This window comes from Meleagris gallopavo, chromosome 3 (genome assembly GCF_000146605.3).
Source record: "Meleagris gallopavo isolate NT-WF06-2002-E0010 breed Aviagen turkey brand Nicholas breeding stock chromosome 3, Turkey_5.1, whole genome shotgun sequence".
NCBI classification, from domain to species: domain Eukaryota; kingdom Metazoa; phylum Chordata; class Aves; order Galliformes; family Phasianidae; genus Meleagris; species Meleagris gallopavo.
Window position 1 is genome coordinate 37425766 of NC_015013.2, and position 12890 is coordinate 37438655.

At 37.0% G+C, this 12890-nt stretch overlaps 1 protein-coding gene across 1 annotated transcript; it reads right to left on the reverse strand.

The window, feature by feature from the left end:
• Window positions 1-747: 747 nt before the first annotated feature.
• C3H18orf63 (chromosome 3 C18orf63 homolog) lies at window positions 748-12882 on the reverse strand. Its single transcript, XM_010708690.2, has 11 exons — window positions 12428-12882; window positions 9549-9700; window positions 8811-8889; window positions 8260-8316; window positions 7048-7159; window positions 5295-5336; window positions 4292-4368; window positions 2768-2877; window positions 1886-1982; window positions 1700-1785; window positions 748-1155 (listed from the first exon to the last, which is right to left on the reverse strand). Exons 2-11 carry the CDS (start codon window positions 9680-9682, stop codon window positions 903-905), a joined length of 1047 nt encoding a protein of 348 aa, XP_010706992.1. The 5' UTR covers window positions 9683-9700; window positions 12428-12882; the 3' UTR covers window positions 748-902.
• Between the last annotated feature and the right edge of the window lie 8 nt (window positions 12883-12890).

Genomic DNA, 12890 nt, shown 5'->3' on the forward strand with positions numbered 1-12890 from the left:
CATCCAACCTGGCCTTGAGCACCTCCAGGGATGGGGCACCACAGCTTCCCTGGGCAGCTGTGCCAGCACCTGAGTGAAAAACTTCCCCCTCACAGCAAATATAAATCTCTCCTCTTGTAGTTTAAAATAATTCTTCCTTGTCCTGTCACTACCAGACCATGCAAAATATCTGTTATTATTTTGGTTTAGTGATCCACAATTGGGCAATGCCCTTTCAAAGGGGTCTGCAGGGAGTTTGTCTGATAGGCTCTTAGGACTGATAAAGGCATCTGTGTTCTGAACAAAATATGTCTGGATGCCTATAAAAACTGTAGATGACAAGGAGGAACCATCCCAGCTTTGATCATTGAAGAGACATAAATAGGAACTGTGGATAGGAAAGAGGATTATAGTATTTTAGAGTCTCTGCAATTTGTCAGCATTCTTTGTTGAGAATTAATTACTTTACTTTTTCACATACTGCTACCCAAGAAATTCATGTCTCAGTCTTTGTTAAAACTCCAATTAAAGGTGTTGTGCCTCCTCTCCATCGCCAGCCAGATTAAGTCTAACAGCTGGAGTACTTTTAAATGCCTAAGTTCATACAACTTAATTTTCTCCTTAGTTTGTTTTTTAAAAATAATTTGCAGAATATTTTTGAAACTGTTATTATTCTGGAAAGAGTGTGGGAAAGTTCTGGAAACTTGGCTGTAAAATAAGGACGATAGAACAGCAAATACTGATGGCAACAAATTAATACTATAATGCTAATTCTAATGCTAATTTCCTTTTTAATGTATTTTTCAACTGAACAACAATATAACAATGTAAAATAATGACACATTACACATTTATTAAAAATAACTTGATCATTGTAAAAAGTATGCATTCATGCTGTCACTGAGTTCTGAATATGACAAAGGTTATTTCAAATCAGAAACAGAATACATGCCACTAGTATTTTTATTAAGAAAAAATAACAAAAACCTTACACACGCTGGGGTCCGGGAGAGTTCCTGTGTAGCATAAAGTGCTTTCCTTGACATCCTTACTGGAAATCCACACAGATGTGAAAACTTAGCCTTCACATCAGAAATAAAAGAGTTCAACACACTTCCCGAGTCTGTTCTAGGGAAATACTGCACTGGCTGACTTCGAATGCATCTTAGAGGGTACCTGAATAGTGTTCAGGGATACATAACAAGGGTCTTTGTATTTTCACAATTACTAATCACTTTCCTTTAGAAAAAAACACATTTAAAGATTTTTTTTTTCCCCCCCAAAAAGGTGAAGAAAAGTATCTACTTTAAGTGACCAAAGCTTACAAAGTTACAGGACTTCAAACATTCTACCCTACTGCAATAATGGTACATAACCTTCAGTGTAGTCTTCCCTAGCAAGAAAATCTCTTGAAAATAAATATTTGCTCACCACAGTTTTACAGAAACATAGTGTTAATGTAACCGTTCCTTTTAAGTCACCATTTAGATTGGCAGTATCATGTTTACAGAAGCTGAGAAACAACATGATCTGTTTGACTTCCTATTTTTCAATTCTAGCACAAACAGATGTAATGTTTTATTTCAGTTTGACTAACGAAACAATTCCACTGATTTCTATGAAGTTGTAGAAGAAAATGTGGTGCATTCAATAATGAAAATTTAGGTCTCAGCTAAGAGAGTGATAGAGAACATGGAACAAATATATTCTCAAAGGATACGTAAATAGCCTTTCCCCTATTGGCTTGAAGTAAACACTCAAGTATATTTCTTTCTCATCAATATCCTCAGGAAGAATATATCCATACTAAAAAACAAAAAACAAAACTCCATAAATGCACATTACAACTATAAGTTTAATATAAACACATGGAAGAGAGGAAAAATACAAAAACAGTGCTTCTTACCAGATTCTTCCAGTGCATCTGAAATTCTTCATATGAGTGGAAAGGAGATTCTGGAGGAATTCTACGGCTGATGTTTATGATCTGACCCATTTTCATGCTGTGCACAGGTGAAAAAAGATGTTTATAAAGGATGTCATAAAGCTCATTTGAAAATACATTGGACTTTCAAAAAAAGAATCAGGCACTGGAATGGGCCCAGGGAGGTGGTGGAGTCACCAACCCTGGAGGGGATCAAAGAATGTTTGGACTTTGTGTTAGGAACACAGGTTAAGTGGGAACTATTGGTAACAGGAAGATGGTTGGACTAGATGACCTTGTAGGTCTTTTCCAACCTTGGTGATTCTATGATTCTGTGATTATTTGGCATTTAAAGCACGTATGTATTATTCTTAAGTTTTGAGAACCAACATCTTTAGTTCATAAGATTACAACAGAGCAAAAGCAATGTTTGCTGAAATATAGAGAAGAGCTTGGAACCTACAAGGCTGATTGCTCTCATCTGCAATACCCACTACCACTGAGTGTAGAGCAAATGAAAACATATCATTACTTCTGACACTTATGATGAAAATCATAGGTGAGGATCGAGACAGTTTGTGGCAGAGACTGGAAATATTTTTATCTTAAAATTTACACTTTCTTCTACAATTATACTCAAAGAAAAATAACACTACAACAGTAGCAAAGAGTACTAAAGTTGAAATGATGTTTAAACAACTTGTGATTTACTCTTTTTTTCACATTTTCCATGACACTGAGACCTAGAAGGAAAATTTCCTGAATGTAAAACAGGTGTTCTTATCACTAGCACTGAATTTACAATTTGAATGGCAAATGTTCCAAGAAATATTTGTTTCTGCTGGAATTTAAACAAATGCCTACCTTGGCAAAACATAGCACCAGTTAGTTAATATGGAATGACTGTCAATAACTGTGTTTTCATTGCTCTCAAACAGCTTTAGGATGTTAGCCGAAATATCAAAATCTTCCAGCTTAAAATAGAAAAAAGTTATTTGCAAATATCTGTATAGTAGTACAAAATTTAAATATAAAAACTGTATAAGACAATATAATGTAGTTTATACCTTATTCATTCATCTCAGACTCCTTATGAAATAAGCAAATTGTATGCTATCTTATGTTAGAGCCAACACTTCCCAAGGCATAGGTAAAAGGCTTAAAGGTAAGTAAAATCAGTGAAATTTAAATGTTAATTGTGTTAATAAGAATACAGAACAAATTTCTTAAACTAAGAACTGTCTTACTTTCATGCAGTTTTTTTTAAAGTTATACTCAGAAACTCATGTTTGACAGCCTAGGAACTTCATATGCCACTCTGCATAATCAAGTGATTTGAGGTTGTGGATGCCCCATCCCTGGAGGCATTCAAGGCCAGGCTGGATGTGGCTCTGGGCAGCCTGGTCCATTGGTTGGTGACCTTGCACATAGCAGGGGTGTTGAAACTAGATGATCTTTGTGGTCCTTTTCAAACCAGGCCATTCTATGATTCTATAAAGTGCCAAGATCCCAGCAACAGGATTAGAACACATTCTCACAAAGGAAAAATTTGTCTTTTAAATCTCTGTTAGGTTGGCCCCAACAGCCATTTTCTCTTTCCATGTTCAACCATGGTTTGCATTTCTTAATTGATAAAAATCAGTCAACTTCTGTTTTAGAAAAATATTCAAATAGTCAAATTGATAATGAAGCCACACCACGATCCCTTCCATTAATCCAATTTCAAAATAACGCAAGGACAGCTTTAATATTTATGCTGTCCAATTAGGTCACAAAAGAAATCTTACTTTTTCTGTTCTTTAAAATAATATTTTCCAAAATAAGTATTTTGGAACCGAAGTAATCAGAAAACCTAACAAATATGCCTTTGTGTGTGTGGATGTACTGACATGGCCAATTTTTAGCCTCAGTCATTACTTCTTAAGCCATTTATGAAGCTGCATGACACAGGCTGCTCCTGTATTTTGGAAGCTGCATAGAAAACACAGCAAATTCCAGAAAAAAAAAACACAAAAAAGCCAACATCCATTTACCTTATACACAGTGCTGACATATTACCTGCAGCTTCACTTCTAATATGTTACTCAAAACTGGTTATTTATTACAGTGAGATTGTGACTGGCTTTTAGAATAGGCTGTTAGAAGGAAATTTAGAAAGTAGTCTAGAATCTGTATGACAAAGATACTTGGTATGCTTGCCTCAATATAAAAAACCACAGGTGTTACACACTTAAAATGATTGTATAGAGTTAATCAATGTGATTACTTCTTAATACATCAGAAATAAGCTGTTCTAAAGCCATTGTGCTAGTTGTAAGTCACCTAGCAGAAATGAAGATAAAGATTAGTAAGGTAAATACAGCCATAGAAAATAGAACTGTGTTATACCTTGGGGGGCGGTAACCGAACTGAGCAGGCCTCCACACTGATGCAAAGCTGTGCCTCTGATACATTGATGTCTAGAACTAAAATAAAGGAAGTCCAAAGTCCTGTTCCAAACTATAACTTAACTGTTAGATTGCTAAACCAAATGATTATTTACAGCCATTGTCGGTTAAAGTACCGAGTTTAAAAAACAGATCTCAGCATGGAAATAAAAGTTGCATTTTAAGAATGAAAATAAACCCAACAACTAACTGCAATCTATACATCTCCCTGTGAACTCAGGGCCATCCATGCAACTGGGAGCTTGAAACCTATACATTTGATACAAAAATACCAATTTGTAAAGCAAACATATTTAACATAAAAATAACCATTGACTGTACTGAGTCATCAAGCTCAGTATTATGCATGCAGACATGGTTAATATCAAAGACTATATGACCAGGGCTTATTGACTTTTTTCTGGAACATCGACCCTCCTGTGGTGCAGAGTCTGAATGTATTACACTCCCAAATATATATTCGTGCTGCAAATTGGATGTTCAATACCCCAAAATGTAATCTTTCATTTTTATACTAGAGTTTTAAAAATAAATTTAGTTTTGTATTTTCTGCAATAATTAAGCAGCACACTTAATTTTGCAAACTTCAAACCCTATACAGTCACTTTTGTTTCTTTTCTTATCTATTATTATTGGGCTTCCACGCTACAATTTTAGGCCAGTGCATTTAATTGTAATAATCATAATGTTTTAATGGTAGGTTTTAATCTATGGCCATAGGTTAATAGTAGAAAAAATACCTTTCTGTGGGTAATTTTTCAAGGGTTTAGACAAATTGACAACAATTACATAGAAAAAATAGTTTGCCATCAAGTCTATTGTATCTGATATTACTTCAGAATGAAAAAATATTATGCTGCAGTAAGATTGAGGCACCATTTCAATCTTAAGTTCACATAATTACACCTTACACAAGCTTATTCCTAACAGAAAGCTGTACTTACCGACTGCATTTTGCCTTCCCATTTGAGACAAAAAATCTCTTCCTTAACAAAACAAAATAGATAAACTTTATTTTCTAAACCATTAGCATCTTAAACAAAAAGCAAGCTAGATGAAAGTATATTAATAGATAAAAATTCACAGATTTCTTTTTCTTCAAGGAAGGAACTTATACAAGGAAATATTTTTAATTGAGTAAAGTGTTAATAAGTTTCTCAAATTCAAAATCGAAGCTGTATAGTGCTACTATATGTTTTAACATATATCATGAACTTTGCCAGATTTAGCAACACATACACGATTAAGCAAGATGCATGCACCAGGAACATGTTGTTGTTTGTTAAAGTTTCACTGAAGTTATGTTTTATGTGAGCTACCATCTGGCCTTCTACCTGTTATTACTCAATAAGCTGATTTCACAGACTTGTACGTTTTGAAAACATTAGAAAGAAAGATACTGCTAATGCTATGGCTGGAAATAAGATAACAGCACATGGTACTTTTCTCAGTGTATATTTTGAATGATCTACACAACAGCTTTGCTTAGTAGGAGCACACCATAGTAACTGAAATGCATCTATTTTTTCACTCTTCTGTAATTTACAACCTTAGTACACAATATAGATATGCCAGGCAATAGAACTTCTATTTAGAAAGACAAAAATGATTAGAAAATTGCATAATCAATGAATGCACAGATATTAGAGTTATGAAGAACACCAGAGAATTTGGCTATACAGGTTATTATACCCCAAAACAAAACAAAAAACAACTTACCCTTGACCTGGGCATGCTACAAAACTCCAAAGAAAAGATCTCCAGAAAAAGATCCTGCCCTGCTCATAGTCAGCTCTTAAATGGGTCTAGGAGAGGTGGAGCCAGGCTCCACCCCTTCCAGCAGCACAGGTGAATTGCCTTCACCTGTGCTCCCATACTGACTCATTGCTTGCCTCAGGTGATCAATCAGAGGTTCAGGCCGTGATTCAGCAGCCCCATACAGAGATATATGACAGAAAAATACTTCTATACTAGAAAAACATAATCAAGCACAACAGTTCCATTGATGAAAACACAAATCTGAAAAGCAGACAAAGTTCTTAGAAGACATTTGCTGTTGTAGGGGAACTGTTAGGTCACAGCCTGAATTGGTGATTGAGCACCTGGTGAAGAGGTATGGCTGATCCAGGGAGCACAAATTGTTTGCATCTGTGCTCCCCACATGATCAGAGGGAGTGGACCCAGGATGGAGCCATGCTGGGCTCTTATAAGGGCCAGCCATGCAAGGTAGAGCATCTCTTGGGTTTAGGCTACTTCTTGTGAAGGATTGCTATATAGCTGGAGAGTCTCTTCCCTACCTGGGTGAGTCTGATTTATTTATTTTTTTTTTCTCCTGTACATACTTATTGGTCAACCTGCAAATTCTTTGCTAAGTATAGCTAAGAACTTGGCAGCAATGATCTCATTTCTTTGTGAGCAGAATAGCATGTGACAATATCTGATTTGGAAATGATTAATTTTCTATGTTGCATTCAGTTACAATAACTGTTTAGTCCATTATAAAAGAGGAAAAGATAAAAAAAAGTAGATGTTTTTTTTTAGGTTTGAAACTTGAATAAAGGAGTAAATAAACAATAAAAATGTAAATAAAGAAAAGAGTTATGGAAATAAGATAGAAGTTAAAATAAAGAAAGTAAATGCAATAATAAAAAACTGAAACTCTAAATGCTTGATTCTTAAGCTGAGTGGGTGGAATACCTTGCACTAGGAGATGACCAGCCTTGTTCCACTTAGGTGTAAGTCTGGCTGTAAGTGTGTAGGAGAGACAGGTTTGGAGGATGGCTGGATTAACTTTTTGCGGTGCTTCCAGCTAATAACATCAATGAGAAAAGGAAAAAATATATATATTTAATGTACCTTTTGTAAAGACTTAAATCTGAATCTTAGCAGAAATACTGTTACTATTATTTTAAAGTTAAATCTCAGTGTAAATTACGCCTCTTTTCATCTACAAAGCTACAGTATTTGTAAAAGCTATAGTATTTGATGTAAACATCTAGGTTTTTTTGACTTGTTGGAGTATGGTGCACTACTACTCATTTAATGTTTTCATTGGAATTATAACTCCATATACTTAGGGTTTTTTTTCCCCCAATGGAGTTATCTATTAAATATTTTCCATACGATAGACACAGCTTCCAAAACTTAGGTATATTAAGTTTGTGTGAAATTGAAGACCTCTTGCAATCACTGAAGCAACATGTGCATAGAGCTTTACTCATCTGCCATACTATTATTGTGTTTGACCTACTGTATTTCATTCTGGATGAAAACAATACCTACAACTGGCTGTGCAGAGCTACTGGCTTTGACTGCAATTAGTTTTTGTGAGTTAGCAATTTCAGTACCTCCACACATACATTTATAAAACCCACAAACAGTGCATATTAAAAGATAGTAAAACATATGCAGAGTGGCCTGAAACAGGAACTGTTGTTATGCTTCTGGGCTCTGTTTCTTTTCTGTGCTTCAGTTTTGCTTCTGAGGCACCCAATCCTATGCGGGCTGGGGAGAACCAAAACACAAGTGGAGAGATTCAGCTCTCTGAACACCTCATCAACAGAATCAACAGGACATGCAGGTAGCTTCACACCACCAGAAGGACTCTTTGGTCTGTCTTTGCCTCAAGGTCAAATGTTAATGCTTTTGAGCAGGATTAGGACCTTACTATAGCAGAGGAATCTAGCGAAATTTCTTAGGGAGTTTCTTAAAACTTTTGACTGATTGAGTGCAGTTATTGTACTCAGATTAATGAGATACATTCTGACAACAGAATGGGTTTTTCTTTAAAACTTTGAGACTTCTCTTCTGTAGAGCAAATTGCTTGCCCTATGAAAAAGATTTGTCTTTGTCAACAGCAATCACAGACAGATGTAACTGTCTGAAGAAGTGAGATCTTCCAGCACTTACAGTAGCTCCTTGTCTCTCTACATATGCTTCACATAATCCTGATTTGTAGAATGGTATCTAAAAAAGAAAATTCAAGTGTCTGAAATTGAAGAGAATTTTATCAAATCATACATCTTGGCCCAAAGATATCCCTGCCTTAGAAAAGCATACTGAGGAGTACTTAATTAAAAAAAAACCACACATATCCTATACTTTCAAGGGGAATAACAGCAAAAATGTATTTAGGTGTTTGCCATACAGCACTCTCATTTCTTGGTGAAGATGCATTGCCAAGTGAGCAAAAAAACTGCCCAAAACAAAGTGGCAGAACATGGCTTTGCTGTTCTCTTTGTGGCATCTTACCAAGTCAATTCTATTCTACAAGAGGTTCACTCCCTAAGAAGATCATGTCATCAAAAGAAAAAATTACTTAAGCAGTCATCTACATTACTAATGCATAGTAGAAGAGTGATTGAATTTATGTAACTTATTCTTGGTGCTCAAACAGAATCCTTTGTGAAGATGTGTGGTTATATGTAACTACATATATTTATTTATCAATGATTACTGACCGCCATGACAACTGAAATTTGATTTAATGTTCCAATAACAGGTGCAGAAAGGATGTCTTGATACAGGAATATTAGCTGTCTGTAGATTTAAAAAATAGGAAAATTTTAAAAATAAACTCCCACTTCTAGTTTATTTTTTTTCTTACTATTAAAAAGAGAATACATTGATTCTGATTTTTTTTTTTTATTCAGTTTCCAGTGGTTCAGTGTAATGTGACAAACAAATGCAATTTACTTACTCTTAACCCAACCACAGTGGTCTAAGGCAAAGACTACAGGCCTTTGGGAAATTAATGGATCTGCCTCAAAGCAGTCCATCTGGCAGAATTTCTCATTTCTTCCCTTTACAGGGATTGGGATAACATTTTCTGAGTGCAAGGAATGTGCACATTATTTCTGAGTATTCTGTCTCAACCTATAAAAAGCATTACAATATCTCAAAAGATGCACCTAAAGCATTCCTAGTTTGTAAGTTTACAGAGTAACTTCAAATATTCATCAGTTTCAAGTAGGTTGTTCTGTTAGTTTTAAGTGATGGCATTTAAAAACGTAATAGTATATTTTTCTCCAATAGCCAGCACATCACCCATCAAAAACACAAATTACTTTGAAAAATGTCAGTGTTTACTGCTAATAAGAATTGTGCTGATCTTGTTACAGCTAACTCTAGTTGCACTAATAAAATTGCTGAATAGCAAACACCAGTAGCTTCTGAAAATAACTCTGATAATTCATTACCTGCAGACTTTTATCTGAGTGCTCCTCATCTCGCTTTCTGATAAATGGGGGCTCAGTGTTATTGTAGCAGCACAGAGTTTCTGCAGATCTGGCAGACTGGCAAAGAATAGAGACTGATGCCTTCTGTCATTCATGTTCTACTGCTGATCTCACTGAAACGGAACCGGGATCTTACAGGAATGAAATATGTTCTTTAAAGGTAAGCATTTACAGAACTTTGTAAGGACATGATATCAGGTAAACCACTAATCAGTTAACTACCTTCTGACAAGATTAGATAGGTAATATACATGTACAGTGAACAGAAGCAGACAACTCAACATACTTTTTTTATAAATAATGTATTATACTTCATTCTCTTTTAAGAATCAAAATATTAAGACTAAACACAAGGGTGAAAATATCCTTTACACCTTGTGAGTTTGTTTCGGCTGGAATCTATCTGGGATCCAAGTGCTGAGGAATTCTTCGGTGAAGTTTGTCGCCTACTGGCTGGAATGAAAATCAAAGTGCCAGGAGTTCAGCAGAGAGAGACACCCTAGGTGAAAGGCAATATTTTCTTATGCAATACTGCAATCTCTACTGATTGTTGTTTTCCTATTCTCACACTCAAATAAGGTATGCAAAGCAGCATTTTTGTCTCAGTGGGTATCTTAGTTACACACTAACACAGCTACAAAAAAGAGAACAGCCTTGTTCTTTGGAGTGGAAGGTGATTTGACATATTGTGGTCCTAATGAAGCTGTATCTCAAACCCTAAGCTTTGCCTTAAAATAGAAACTGACTGTTCTTTGTGTGCAAGAGTATGAGGCAGATTGGGGCTCAGGCTACAGCATTATCTTGAAGTACATGTGACTGGATATTTAGTGAAGAGTTAGAATGCAGAGCATGTGTATGTAGATTGCCGTAACACAGACCAGGCCTGCTGCGACTCCATAATTTTTGGAATTTTTCTAAAAAAAAAAGCATTGAAAAGAAGAACCAAAATAGCCAGAAGTTCAGACAGAGGACAAGATCCTACTATTCCTTCTTGCTATTTCTCCCACAAACGGGCTGAGAGAGTAGTCAGTGTAAACTGTTATCATTCCACAATGTTTGCACAATTGAAAAAGCAATAACTATTTCAGGATTATACACTGAGCAGGGACAGGAATTTCTTCCTTGCCCCAAACTTGCTTTTCAAAATGTATTGTCTGTGAGAAAGAGCAACACTAAAAAATTTCAAGAGTGAATAACAAAGTTACAACAGAAAACCAGGTAACAACTGTATGCCTGCTGTATGAGTCTATGTACTGCAGCACCGTCCAGGTGCAATACAAAGGAAATAGAATGTTTATGACAAAATGTATATGTAAAATTTAATTATTTGAAGAAAATACGGTCCTTTACTACAGCAGGGATCTCGAAGTGCTCCACTGAGAAAAAGGCAGGTTGAAAATCTACTTTATATCCAAGGGGAGCCACCAGTGCTACATACCAAAAGCAGCAGTTCTAATGGTTCTTCTACTTACCTCCAAATAAGAAACCCCTTTTTGGAAATGGCCTTATCAAAGTGGTGAAGTTAACAATAAATAGAAAGCAGTTTTGTTGTCTAAGTGTTATACAGTCACAAGATATTGTCTGAAAAGCAGATCGTGTAAATCATGGAATCCTTGAATCCTTAGAGTTGGAAAGGACCTGTAAGGGCCATCTAGTCCAACTCCCCTGCAATGAATATCTGATATTGTATAAATCAGAATAAAAAATGATGGACTGGATAAGCTTTTTGAGGAACTATTTCAACAGTTTTTGCTAGTTCTGATAGTTCTGCTGTTCTGATTTTTTTTTTTTTGCATTACTTACAGCGTAACACTAAAAACCTTTATCTCAAATTGTAGAAAAATCCCAAGATTGCTGTTTTGAGACAATTTTTGAGAAAATGGTGTTTCCTTGTTTCTTATCCTTAAAGTAAAACACATCTCAAGCTTCTCCTTGCAATCATGAAAAGTGATATGAAACTTTATCAGATAATTCCAAAACCTACAGCTTTAAGGCAAAGCACCATTCCAAACAAATGAAGAGAAAAATCATCAGATTGTGAACACAAAAGAAAGGCTGGGTCCTCTGCTTTCACTGAAATTTAAAAGTCTGAATGGACAAACAGGGATTTTTGTGATAAAGATGTTGTAAAGCATGTCACAGTGTTCCTGGGCTTGTCTTTCTGGCAGAGGACAACTCTCCTGTGGGAGCTACTTGCGTGTCTTCTGAGTGATAATGTGATAATAAAAACTAATGGGGCAGAGCACTGGTAGATGGTTTGTTCCTTCAGGGGAAAGGAAAAAGAGAGAAGTACCGGAGACAGAGATTTGCTAATCAGGAATCACATAAAACAAACCCAAGTGCGTTCTTTATCAGTAGATCTTGACTGTGCAGGAGGGATTACACCTGTAGATGCAGTGATTGTAACACACCATCTTAAAACAACACAGCTCATGCTAAGGTGATCTTCAGTCAGAGAATGGCTGTCACTGTTCTTCACTCAAAACAGGCAATCACAGAATTGGTAAGTAGTATTTATTATTTTCATACCAGCCTGGGCAGTGGCACAGAGGGCCTTCCTCATTAGTACTGAAAGCTACACAAAGCTTTGGGGGACTGCAGGGACTTGTGCCCTTGGGTTTGCTGTCATAAACTGGGGGTAGAACCTGAATCGTGCCCTGTAAGCTTTACGTCACTTAAGTTACTTACGTTGGATACAAACAATCTTTCCTCCCCCAAAAATAAGCAAAAACAACAAAAATAAAAGGCAACCTAAAAATCACACTGGAAGCAGTGAAATCAGGACACTGCTGACCTGAAGGAGTTGACACACATAGAGCTGCTCTGGAGCTGGGTTTTACCTCAAATAAAACTGAAGGAAAACAGGGCAACTGTGTGTGGAAGATCGCAGCCGAGAGAAGGCGAGGGAACCACTCCTGGCCCCCTCAGAACGGCGGGGAGGTGCTGAGGAACGCCGTGAGGGCGCACCTGCCGCAGGAGGACGGGGAGGTCCTGTGAGGCGCTTTCCCCTCACGGCCACAGCGCGGCGCCAACAGCGCCTCCCGCCCGAGCAGCCACAGCCGAGCACGGCCTGACGGGAAGATAGCGGGGTAGAGTTCGTGCGCCTCTGGCTGACTGAGGGGAGGCGGCGCACGTGACCGGGTCACGCGGAGAGCGCCGATCGCGCCCGGGGAGGAGGGGACGGGGAGCGCACACCCCTCATCTGTGGCGACATCGTTAGCCCCGCCCTTTACATGGGATCCGCCAATCCTCAGCCGGCAGCATGATGACTTTTTTGAAAGACATACCCTTCCGCCAATGAGA

What these genes read in the sequence shown, in the direction of transcription:
- C3H18orf63 (XM_010708690.2), bottom strand. Translation starts at nt 9,682, where the DNA reads ATGAATGACAGAAGGCATCAGTCTCTATTCTTTGCCAGTCTGCCAGAT. An exon ending in TAGAGAGACAAGGAGCTACT is followed by an intron (nt 7,160 to 8,259) that starts GTAAGTGCTGGA and finishes TGATGTTATTAG; the next exon opens with CTGGAAGCACCGCAAAAAGT. An exon ending in TGGTGCTATGTTTTGCCAAG is followed by an intron (nt 1,983 to 2,767) that starts GTAGGCATTTGT and finishes ACCTGTGCACAG; the next exon opens with CATGAAAATGGGTCAGATCA.